The sequence below is a fragment of the Hypanus sabinus genome, chromosome 28, assembly GCF_030144855.1.
Source record: "Hypanus sabinus isolate sHypSab1 chromosome 28, sHypSab1.hap1, whole genome shotgun sequence".
NCBI classification, from domain to species: Eukaryota; Metazoa; Chordata; class Chondrichthyes; order Myliobatiformes; family Dasyatidae; genus Hypanus; species Hypanus sabinus.
The window spans coordinates 24,435,622-24,448,667 of NC_082733.1; the positions used below are offsets into that span (position 1 = coordinate 24,435,622).

General features: G+C 40.6%; 1 protein-coding gene across 11 annotated transcripts in view; it reads right to left on the bottom strand.

The window, feature by feature from the left end:
• The window catches only part of atp8b4 (ATPase phospholipid transporting 8B4), a 302,360-nt gene that overhangs the window by 111,617 nt on the left and 177,697 nt on the right, over positions 1-13,046 (bottom strand). For 10 of the 11 annotated variants that reach the window (XM_059952733.1, XM_059952732.1, XM_059952731.1 and 7 more), the window contains 2 exons: positions 7,651-7,764; positions 3,111-3,209 (listed from right to left, as the gene is read on the bottom strand). In XM_059952733.1, the coding sequence (XP_059808716.1) occupies positions 3,111-3,209; positions 7,651-7,764 (213 nt within the window). Of the gene's footprint in view, positions 1-627; positions 797-3,110; positions 3,210-7,650; positions 7,765-13,046 lie in introns of those variants that run through there. The other variant, XM_059952740.1, reaches the window with a different exon arrangement.

A 13,046-nucleotide genomic window follows, 5' to 3' on the forward strand; every position in this document is an offset into this window, starting at 1 on the left:
CTATACAATCAACTGTGGTAGATATTCACTGTCCAGGTCTCAGGGATTTTTTTTGCCAAATTCAACTTTCTAACATCACACAATGGCAGTAGAAGCTTACCAAATTCAACCTGTACTGCCTACGTCCAGGTTAACTGGACAGCAGTAAATTTAATACTGTGTCGGTAGCCTTTCTAACCTGCTATCATCGACAACTGGTCCTTTTCTACAACTTAAAAGTGGCTCAAGTGTTTGAGAAGCTCACGAGACCTGAGCCTTCACTAGAAGCCTGCGCCTTAGTTAGTACCTTGAGCATCGAGTTGGAGCTGCATTAGCGAGCAAGTTGTCAAAGGTAAAGGTTTCAGGCTGAGATGGCTTGTTGGGGCATTGCAGCTATCTGCTAAATATAAATGAAATAAATCACAGCTTGAATAGAACACCAGCTTCTGCACAAATGAAACCTCTTTCCACTTGTTATCACCACCTTACACATTTAGGCTCCCATACAAATATATCCCTGCTTAAAGTAGTAGACTAAGGAAATTTGTTCATGGGATGTATGGGGTGTACCTCTAACGAAGGGGTTCATCGTGTACATTCTGGGGCAGCTCACCTACCTTTGGTTCCCACCGGACACTCATCTCTCACCTGTGGTTCCAAGTAGCTGTTTGCATGCGACAGCGGCCACACCCCGGCACACCACTTCGACAGACGGGTAAACCAGGTGAGGGTAGCTGGCTGCCTACCACTCTGGCGAGATATGGGCTTGCCTGTCCCAGCACGTGAAGTCAGATCCAGCGGACTGAGCAGATGAGATCTACAGTGAGATCCAAAGGCCAGGAAAGTGGTAATGCAATGCTCCATGGAGAGCAAAGGTCATGACAAGGCTCAGAAGACACTGCAACCAAGGAAGACCCCGTTTTGTATCGTTTGTTTGTACCACTGACTTAGAGACTTCTGAGGTTAAGAAAGTGGAACTGCTCCAGTGCAATGGCTCTTCCACTTTAAAAGCTCTCTTGCACAGGTTCTGTCATTGTCCAACATGATGGACAACCACCATACTTATAAGGGAAGCTGTTCAGGGAAGGTCAACTAGATTGATTCCTGTGGTAGGTTTGGTCTACAAAATCAGTGAAGTGTAAGAGGTGATTGTACTGAAATAAGTAAGATTCTGCAGATGTTTGGCGATGTGGGTGAGGGGAGAATCTTTCATGGGAAAATCTGGAGCTGGAGGGCTTTATTTAACACGAATTTCACTGAGCAATGGATGGTGACTGTCCACTCTACATCTCTCTGCAACTTGATCCTTGACCTCTTCACCAGCCAGTACTATTCAGAGTCAGCATCTCCTCCTCATTGACAATCAACACAAACCTCAAAGACACGTGCTTAGCTCACTGCTCTTCTCTCCCTACGCTTATAACTGTGTGGATAAGCACAGCTCAAACATCATTTATAAATTCAGAAATAACACTACCGTTGTCGATAAAAACGCAGATTGCAACAAGGCGGCATATAGGAGTGAGATAGGCTGGCTGGTTGAACGGTGTCACAACAATCTCACTCTCAACATCAGCAAGATCAAGGAATTGATCGTGAACATCAGAAAAAGGAGGTCTGGAGAGCACACAACAGTCCTTATTGGAAAGGGAGAGCAGCATTAAGTTCCTGAGAGCCGACATTTTGGAGGGTGTGTCCTGGCCTAACACACTGGTGCATTTGAAAAGGAGCCAAGCCAACAGCTCTACTTTGTTTTGAGGAAATTCGGTATAAAATGCAAATTTCTGTACATGTACTGTTTTATCGTAGCCTGTATGGATGCTCCAGTGCACAGGGTCACAAGAGGTTGCAGAAGATTGGCGGCTCAGCCAGCTCCAGCATAAGCTCCTCTAGCATTGAGGACATCTTCAAGAGGTGATGCCTCAAGAAGGTGGCTTCCATCATTCAGGACTCTCACTATCTGGGACAAGCCCTCTTCTCATTACAATCATCAGGGAGGTGAACTGGAGCCTCAAGATACACATTCAATGATTCACAGTCATCTCCTCTTCTTTTGCCATCAGATTTCTGGATGATCCATAACTCTAACTCATTATTCATTTTTGCACTATTTACTTATTTTGTAATTTATAGTAATTTTATGTCTTTGCACTGTACTGCTACTACATAACAGCTGATTTTACCTCATATATGGCAGCGATAATTAGCCTGAATTTGAAACATCCAACTGATTTGAGGCTGATATCCCTTGCTCAGCTTGTAGAAAATGTGCACTTAATAATTCAATAATATTTGAGTAGTCTTGTATATGTTGCTTGATTAAGCATTGTTGTTAGTTTAAATAATTCATTATGGGTTATATGCATAAATATGTTAATTGCATACATCATGATGCTATCATGTGATACATACGTGCCTCACTGAAAGCAAAGACCAAGTTACACCCATATTTCAGACTCCCTACATCTTCCTTTGAATTAATTTAATGTTTTGAACTTACAAAACACAACAGAAACCAGATAGAAAGCAGAGCTGAAGCTAAGATCAAATTAACAATGATCATACTTAATAGCAGAGTAGGGTCATGAGTCCATCTGACCAATCACTGGTTTTATTTATAATGTTCTTACGTCCCAAAACCAAGTAAAAAAATAAGAGGGTCTGTAGCTCATTTCCTTGGGGCTGGAGCTTTGAAAATTTGGCCACCAAAGCACAAATGCACAAAAATAGAATGGAAAATCATAACATGCCAGAAAAATACAGGCATATCATGTATATTATATTCCGTAGGCTGACTGGATTTTCCCTGTACGCTCTGTATAAGATCTTCATACATACGCCAAAACTAACTGATGTATTTATTGCAACAGAGGTCACATTCTCCTATCCTGAATGGGAGTTAGAGTAATCTATCTCATCTGGGTGAAGGAATATTAATTAAAGAAAGATAATATTAAAATTTTATCAAAATAGAAGAATGTGCTATAGCTTCTGCCACAGATAAAAACCGAGAAATCAATAAGCAGACAGGTGCTGGTACTTCGGGTGCCTACCACTTTTACTGTCTCTAACATCAAATGTAAACAGGTTTTCAAGTACCTCTCAACCCCCAGAATTCATTTGGTACTTACAAAGTCATCTGTAGCATCTTTGACTGCAGTGATCGTTAGCACCAACACTAAAGGCACTATAGTGGTAAACCAGGATAGGGAGGAGATATGAGGGATTAGCTGCAGGGAAAGAAAGAAAAATCAGATTTTTACAATGAGAACGATAAGCAAATCACTGATGTACTTTCACAATATTTATTTTGATTTATTCCTAATTACCCAATAATTTCCTACCTAAAAAATTAAATGTTACTATAATTCAAATTAAGTAATGTAAATATGTTTTATTACATATTTAAAAAGTGGAATTATCCCGTAGCATGAATCGAATGGCTGAATTAACAGGGAGACAGAACATGCTTTACAACATATAATTTGATAATCAGAGTACATTTTCATGATGTTTTTATTGTCCTAAAGTGCATTGTGATTACATTGAACATGAAATGTCAATTAACTAAATAGTCTCTCAGTACATAGACTCAAAATATAGTGGAATATAAACACTTGACAAAGACCAGATATATCCAATAACCCTTCTTCCTCTTTGGACATATCTGGACTTTGTCAGTGTTTATAAATTTTATCTACATAGAATTATCTACATAAATACAGACTGTTTTCAGATAACTTTTTTTCCTTGGGAAATAGTAAATTTTTAATTATTGAAATATTTTTTTCCAGTATACCAGATATGGAGGAGAAATGATTATCTGTATCAACACGTTTTAAGTTATTAAAAAAATCATATTAAACAATTCACAAGGACACCAATAAGACATTTAGTTCAATGTATTGTTGATGGTTCAGTCATATCCTATGAAAACTGTTAAATTATAGACCTTTTTGAATAAAGCAATATAATACAAAAAATTCAAAGAGAGAACTAGGCCACATTCGCGATAAAGAGCTGAACATTGAACATAGTTGAAAGGAACTAAATGTCTCTTGGGTTGAGGATGACTTGCTTTCACATGTGTAGATGCCGATGTGTGATGTTCATGTGCAATTCCAGTTATATACCAGCTTTCACATGGGGTTCAGAGAGCACAATCTTGGTCAAATGTAAGGTCTAGGTTGAATGGAAAGCAGGCTCTGATGGGCAGACTAAACACATACACCAATACACATACTGTCCATGCATGTGCCCTGCTCCCGTACCCTGATCCCCTCTCATTTTCAGCATTTTCTTCTACTCTTCCCTCTTTCCTTTTGTATTTTGCCCCAACTACCTCCTTCTTGTTTTACTCCTGCTCTCCTCTCGTTCCTCTTCACTTAACCATTTTCACTCATTCAGCTTTTTCCTCATTCTCCTCTCACTCATATCGTTCCCTCTTTCCCTCCTTCTTCACTCTTCCCCTTCATACCCACTCTCTCTCTTCTCCCAGCTCTGTCTCCTGTATAACAGTTCAGTAAGTCTGCGGGCCAACTTTTAATGGCAGTGGCCAGAAAGAAGTTGTTTCCCCGTAATCTCTGGTAATAAACAAAAATATTACAAATGTTTACACTTCTCATTTTTGAATTATAAATCCAAAATTACAACAGCTATCTGCCTAAACTATCCCTTTAAAATAGCTAATATATTTTGCATTCAATGCTGCTCAAAAACTGATGCCTTTTTATATGATATTCCCACCCTCCCATTGCAACATCTACCTGCTTGTTTATCTGATCCCAGCTCCCTAAACCACTTGACTGGAACATAGCAAAAGCTGGGGAATCCACCTAAGAGAAATGAAAATGAAATATTCTGTTTGCGATCATAAATCCACTTAAAATACCTTTTGTTTTGATTATTTACATTCCTACATTATTAAATGTCAAGTGTGCCACGAATGATGACCGCAAATAGATAGATTATATAATCCTGGTAGCAATTAATCAGTTCACAAAGGATGGTGGTTTTGCTAATATTCTAATGTTTAATGACAAGACACAACTATTTGCAAGTTCAATTTAATATGCTTAACATATTTTTAGACAGTCCCTCGAGAATGAGAATAAATAGCCATGTGGGATTTATGGTGACCCAGGCGGCAGTCTAACACCCACTGACTCTCTTGTACAAGGTACGGGAGATGTCTGACGATTCAAGTGGGTGGGGAGTTTTTGGCCAGGTGCACTCTTTCCACTGTTTATGCTGGAGTTCAAGATGCATTAGCTACAGGCCAGCAATATTCCTGAATACACCATCTTCAGTTTGAGCAGTAAAGGGTGAGTGGGAAAGTTATATTTTCCAAGGAGGCTTTGTGAACATCCTCATGTCGCCACTTGCTACAAGCTGGAGGAATGACCATTCTATATTTTTGGGAATTCTCTGAGGTTTATCTTTCCAGCAACCAAGAGATTGTTCCATTAAGATCACCCTTCATACAGCATAAAAATGTCAAGACACTTAGACACAAGAGATTCTGCAGATGCTGAGATTACCGACTTCAACCACACAAATGTGCAGTGTCTTCCAAATATCAACCATCCTCTGGATGAGAAAATTCAGTCTCAATGTCTTTTCAACTCTCCTTTTCCTCATCTCTAGCCTCTGCTCTCTGATCCTGCTCTTCTCTGCTTTGGGGAAAAATTTCCAACTATCTGCCCCCTCTGTGCATCTTGCATTTTGCACGCACAACCCCGCCTCCCCAAAACTCGGCCTTCTCTGCTGCGAAGAAATCAACTCCAGTCTCTCGCCAGGACTGATGCACTTCATTCTGAGTGCTCTCCTGATGAATTGCCTTTGCAACTTCTCCAGCGCAATCATGACACTTACACAGTGTGGTGATCAGAAATGCATACTATTCTCCAGCTGTGGCCCAACCGGTGTTTTATAAAGCTGTATCATAACATAACTGCTCTTATTTCTATGCCCTTACTAATAAAGACTATTCTCAAAGCACTTGTCACCATTTATCTTACAATTCTCTCCCCCTCAGAAACTCCTGGAATTAGGTGCCAAGTCCCTCTATTCCACAATAATTCCTAGGGCCCTACCATTTATTGTGAATGTCCTTCCAGAATTAAGAATCCAAAAGGACTTGACCTTGCAATTTTCTGGATTAAAATATATCTGCTATTGCTCTGCCAATTTAGTTAACAGTTCTATAAACTGTCACCCTTTCTATTTTACAAAACACAAAATGCTGGAGGAACTCAGCAGGCCAGGCAGTATAGACCAGTTCCTCCAGCACGTTGTGCACGTTACTTGGATTTCCAGCATCTGCAGATTTTCTTTTGTTTGTGAATGAACCCTTTTGTATTTTTCTCTCCTCCTGATCTAACCAGTTTTTCCTACACCCACTCCTCACCCAAATTACCTTTTTTCTTCTCTCTCCTCCCCCACCCTCTCCTCCCGATTGGTTTCCCTCATCCGCTTTTCCCACCTATCCTCCCCTGCTTCCCCCCCACCTTCAATCCATGCTATAGGCTCCTCTCCTATCAGATTCCAAAAGATTCATCTGATTTTACTTTCTCCTATCAGCTCTCAGCTTCTGGCACCACTTCCATTCCCTTCCCCTGGCTGCCTATCACACATCTAGTTCCACCTATCGCCTACTGGCTCTTGCTCCACCCCTTCCCTCCACTTTTTTTTAATATACTGGTTATCTTCCCTCTTACCGTCCAAATGACTGTTCATCTCCATCATAGATGCTACCTGACATACTGTTGTTCCTCCAAATTTTTTGTGTGTCACTCCAGATTCCAGCACTTGCAATCTTCTGTGTCTCTGTAGATTAATTCTCAGCCTCAGTAACTTCCCGACCACTGATGTTAGACCCATAGGCCTATAGACACCAGGGCTATCTCTGCTCCCTTTCTTTAATAAAGGCACCACAATATTCAGTCATTAGACATCTCACCAATGACCAGAGAAGATACAAGTATCTCTGTCAGGGCCCCAGCAAACTCCTCCCTTTCCTTTTACCGCAGCCCAACATACATCAAGGGAGACCCTGGAGATTGATCCCCCTTTAAGACTGCTGAAGTCCTTAGCATCTCCTCCTTTTAAATGCTAACATTCCAGAATTTCACAATGACTTTCCCTGAGTTCTTCAGATGCAATGTTCTTCCCCTCAAGGAATACAGATGGGAAGTATTTATGTAAGACCTCACCTACATCCTCTATCCTCACACACAGATTGCCACATTGCCCTCTTTCCTTAAATATTCCTTCAACCTGTCTCTCACTGATATATTTGATTTTGGCATCTTCTCCCTTCCTTTCCAGTCCTGAAGAAGGATCTCAGCCCGGAATGTTGACAGTTCATTCATTTCGATAGATGCTGCCTGACCTGCTGAGTTCCTCCGGCATTTTGTGTGTGCTTCTCAGGTTTCCAGTATCTGCAGACTTTCTCATGTTTATGATTGGCGTATAATGCCCTCTCTCTGCCCTCCTAATTTTTTCCTTCAGTACCTAACATGCTTTCTATGTTCCCTGAAGACCTTTCTGATATTGAATGAAGCACCTTGTTTCTAACAATGTCCTGCTATCCAAGACTATAATACAAGCTCCAGGATATACAGTAAGAGACATGGGATGTATTCTACATTCATTCTTAAAAATACAAACCTGTAGGAGCAACAGGAACAAGAAGTACGCATTGGCAACCCGTTGGAACTGCTCAAACAAGTTAATAGGCAGAAATGTGATAATGTTGTACTTTGAGGTCTTGATGCGGTTACTCTGAAATAATATAAATAATTCAACAATATTTAGACGTAGTTGACAACTACAGCTGAAATTTCCAATTAATGTTAAGTATAATTTACTTACACATTAACTATACAAAACAATGTAAACATGTAAACAGTAACAGTGCACTGACGCAGCTTTTAATATTATTATTCACAAGATTTATAACATTTTCCAAAAGTCTTTACTGTATCTTTTGTTCTCAATGTTACTGGTGCAATGTTCAGTGTTCACCTACAATACCAAAAGGCACTGGCTTCCTCCTACCATAATACTATTTACCTCTCAAGTCCAATATGAACTTCTCCTTGGCCGATTCTGTTCAACTATTACCTTTGCACCTTGGAGGCATCAGCAAAAGACCTTTTGCCAGTGTTGACATGGAAACTCAAAAGCAACGGCCACACTATCATTTTAAGACAGCAGACGACTACCTGATTCTGATGCCAATCCATGTCTGGGTCAGTGTGAGGCGTTTCTGCTGGCAATGGTTAAGTACAGATAATGGTGGAGTGGAAAACTGTTCATTGCTGGATAGTGGTGATCTTTAGTTTAGATACGAAGGCATGAGGACAAATCCTCTTAATTAAACATATACAGCACAGAATAAAGCTGTTATGTTTTGTAACTTCAAAACATTAAAACTAATTCAAAGAAAGACTCAGGAGTCCGAAATGCAGGTCCAGCTTCTAGTTTACTTTAAGCAAGGTGCGCACATATCACAAGGTAGTGTGATAACGTCTGTAGTTAATGGATTTTTACATACAACTACTACTGAAACAATCAAGAATGCTTAAACAAACTATACAAGATTACTCAAATATTATTGAGATAAATATACAACACAGTCCCTTTGGACAACTGAGTTCATCTCAACCACCTAACTTAGCCTGTACTAATCTGATTTTATTCTTTCCACATTCCCATCAACTGCCTTCAAAGCCCACCACTCTCCTACAAAGCAGGGGGTAATTTGCAGTGGCCCAAGTATCTACCAACCTGTACATCTTTGGGATGTGGGAGGAAGCCAGTCATGGTTGATAACTTACACAATGTTTATTGGCATCCTTCAAGTTGACATGTGTAAAGACCACCCGAGTGTAGAGGGTTGATACCAGCCAGCTTCTCAGCTGCCTATGGAAGCAGACCCTTATCTTCCTTGCCAGAATTCCTCCTTAACACTCCAGTCAAATGGGTTCATCGTCTTCTATTTCCGGCAGTTTAGATGCATCTAGGCGTATTACTACCCTCTGCAGGATGTATAATTACTTACAGAGTTTCAAGAAACTCAAATTCTTGAGTATACTCTAGTCGCACATAGAAACAGAATAATAAACTTTTCAATCCGATGGTGGCTCTCTTGGTGGCCAAACAAAGATTTAACATAAAAACAAAATACACTTAAGTCAGACAGCCTCTTGAACAATATGCTTCTCTCAATTTTATATTGATTACAACTCAGCAAAGTATGCTGAACTGTCCCTGGACTACCACAGTCACATAATCCAGAAGTATGCCTTCCTATTATCTTTAAGTAACAGTTTAGCCCACGATGCCCCAACCTAAGTCTTGTTATTTTCACAATATCTCTATGATTTAAAGAGTAACAATATGAGACCTTTTTAGCTAGTGGATGACTAGAAAAGAAATGCCTTCCCTTTAATTCATTTTTCTAATCCTCCTGCCATTGCATCTCTATACCTTTTATTATCTTACTTCTCAATTCTGCTCTGCCTGAGAGTATTCTAATTCTTACTTGCTCGCTCTGTAAGGAAGACTTGGCAACGCCATCCACAATTTCATTTCCCTCCACCCCAGCATGCCCAGATATCCATGTAAATAGGTTCTTGGGCTGCTTAATCGCTAGAGAATGGTCCTTAAATTGGACCCCACTGCATCAGCTTACAACCTGTTCACTTGTTATGTGCAGTTACAATGTAGGTGATCGTGGTCTTTCCATTATCATAATAGTTCTTGGCAAATTCTACAGAAGTGGCTTGTCATTGCTGTCTCCTGAGCCGCGTCTTTACAAGGTGGGTGACCCCAACGCTCATCAATACTCTTCAGAAGCTGTCTGCTTGGCGTCAGTGATGGCATAACAAGGACTTGTGACCAGCTGCTCATACAACCATCCACCCCCCGCTCCCATGGCCTCATGTGACCCTGATTGGGGAAGTCGAAGCAGGTGCTACACCTTGCCCAAGGGTGACCTGCAGGCGAGTGGAGGGAAGGCGCGCCTTACACCTGCTTTGGTAGAGACACATCTCCAATCCACCATCTTGTTACACCATGTAAAATGTCCATAATGAAAACCAATTTCACCTCACAAACCTAGCAATATATATTGTCTGCACAGTTCCAATAATAACTATTCGAGAACAAGCTAAATAACTAATGCAACAATATGACAGAGTAGGGATACATAAGAGCACAGCAGGAGTACTGTGTAACAGTGCTGGTTGGCACACCTCCTTGTTCACTAACTTACTCTGCCCATTATTCAACACGGGGTGAAATTCAAACTATTTTATACACAATCACCTAATCTGATTTAGGCATGTAAACAACTAAAATATTGGGATAAACATTAACAAATAGAAACAAAATCCTCTGTAATTCTCCCAAAACATTTTTAACTAACGGCCAGAATGATCTAGTTATTTGGCATTTTATGATGGTCAAAATACCATCGTTTGCATCCAATAACACACTTTTGAGCCCAGTTACAGTTGTAAGATAGGAAACACCGCAGCTAATTTATCCCGCAGCTCTCTCACAAACAACTCAGTGATAATGGCTAAATAATCTGTTTTCTCACTGCTGAATTACCAAAACAATCGACAACATGACAGTGAGGAAAACACATTTATAGGTGTTACACTTACAAATCAGTTAACAACTGCCCACCAGTTGGAGTCAATGCATTTATATACAAATAAGCTTCCAAAATTCTGAATTGAGAGAAATTAGTTGGTGCCTTTATATAAAAGTGAGGAATAGACAACGTACGAGAAGTACATCAGTCTGCTTAATATAGTCCGTGGGAGCACAGTTAATTGGTTCTCACATCTCTAAATAATGCAGTTCAATACTCTTTTATCTGATTAAAATAATCTTTTGTGCAATTAATGTTAATATTTACCATGAGCATTTGGAATGGCCACCACAGCAGTGATGATAAAATCTCCTGAAAGCGATTATAGAAGTAATGGATTCATTTTTTAAAAATCAAGCTAAATAAATATGTCACGATTTATCAGAACTTTGATCTGATAGCTTTTCTGAGGAAACCGTTGGAATATTATCAAGAACTACAGCAAGGCTGTACATAAAGGAGTGTTTGCTTTTTATAAGACTCATCCCAATTACTTCTCATGCATTGTTCCCTCTAAGCTGCATGGGTGCACAGCCGGGCAGTAAGTGAAAAGCTCCTGCACATATAGCCTTTGTTGCCACTCAGCTGGAACTTTCTATTACATAATGTTTTATTAAAGTGCTGCGCAGTTTTCAGGCCATGTAAAACCTTTCCTGCTCAGAGCAACGGTTGGTCTGCACAGCTGTAAAAAAAAATGAGGGAATGTGGCTCTCACGTGGAACAAAAGATCATAAAGGTACTTTTTAAGTCTTAAAGCTGAAGCATTTAGCTCAAGATGGTGTCAGCCAACAACGCAGCCAAAGGCGACGCCCTGCAGACAGTTCACAAAACTGCTTCTTCTTTCAAATATGATTCTACTAACTAAGCTGCGTGTGACTGGAACGTGTAATCTACATTCTGCTGGTGTGTTTTTAGACCGATTAAGCAATCTGGCACTTTGCTGTCTGTGAGGGACCCAGTGAGGTTTGGAGTGGAGTGTGCAGCCTGGAGTTCCTCCAGCATTTTCTGTGTGTTGCTAGGAGTCCAGTATTATTCAGTTTAGTTCATTTCAGTGTCACACCGCTAGCCCACTGCATTTTTCCGAATGAGGAGTCAAGCAAGGTTAAAGTGGACGAGGACAAGAGCAGAGGATAGGTGGGTGTTTGGCTCTGTCTGCCTGCGTTTGTCCAAACTTCCTCTCCCTACTGCTAGCTGTTGTCAGAGGAGAGCGCAGGGCTCTTGGGATCCACATTGCGAGGGAGAGATAAGATTTTGGTGGACTTTAGGTTTCATGTTACCTAGATGTAACCCTAGATTGTTGTTACTCTTTTTTCCGCTGATTTCGAGCGGTTTGATCGGGGCAATCGATGCATTCTGGGGCGCTTCAGCGAAGAATGGTTTGCCCTGTGGCCTGCAGTGGGCTAGCGGCGTGACACTGAAATGAACTAAACTGAATAGTACTGGACTCCTAGCAACACACAGAAAATGCTGGAGGAACTCAGCCGGCCAGGCAGCATCCATGGAAAAGAGTACAGATGACACTTCAGGCTGAGACCCTTTCTCTTGTTTGTGATCGATTACTCCTGGTTTGATGTTTGATATTCTACATGTTGACCGTTTGCTTTTTGCCGTTTGTGCAATTTGTTCTTCTTTTGCACGTTGGGTGTTTGATGTTTTCTTGAACGGGTTCTGTGGTGTTTCCTTGTTTCGTGGCTGCCTGCAGGACGAATCTCAGTGTTGTATTCTGTATACATACTTTGTTAATAAATGTACTTTGAATCTTTGAATTTAATATGAAAACATTGTAAAGCATAAACTTCCAATATCTAGAAAAACAATTCATTAAAAAAATTCAATCTAATATTTACACTCTGGAATAAAAGCAGAAACTCCCAGAAACAATCAGCAGGCCAGGCAGCACCTGGAGTCTCCACTGGAATCAGACACAAATTAGCAGAGGCAGACTCAGTAAGCTTCTTGTCTTCTTGTTCTTCCCAGGATACAGACCACTTCTCAAATCTCATTTGCTGATGTCAGATAGCAGCCCATCTCTATCCTCTGTCAATACTCTCACAGTAGGTCAAATCTCACCATGACAACCCAGTTCTGGCCAGCCATTCGTCCACCTAACTCAATTATGTTCATCTACAGCCAGAGTGCTCCAATCTATATAAAGCGCATGGGCAGCTGCTCGTGAGGGAAGCAGCAAGTGCCATCACATCACTGCCCTCAACTAGAAATCTGAGGGTCAACACGGTTTCCTTTCTAATTAAGGAACAATGGCTTGAAATGTTAACTGTATCCCTTGCCCCAGACACTGTCTGGTCTGCTGTGTATCTCTAGCAGCTTGTTTCAGTTTCAGACCCCCTCCCCCCTCATTATCCTAGATTATTCACTCATTGATCCTTGAACTTTACCA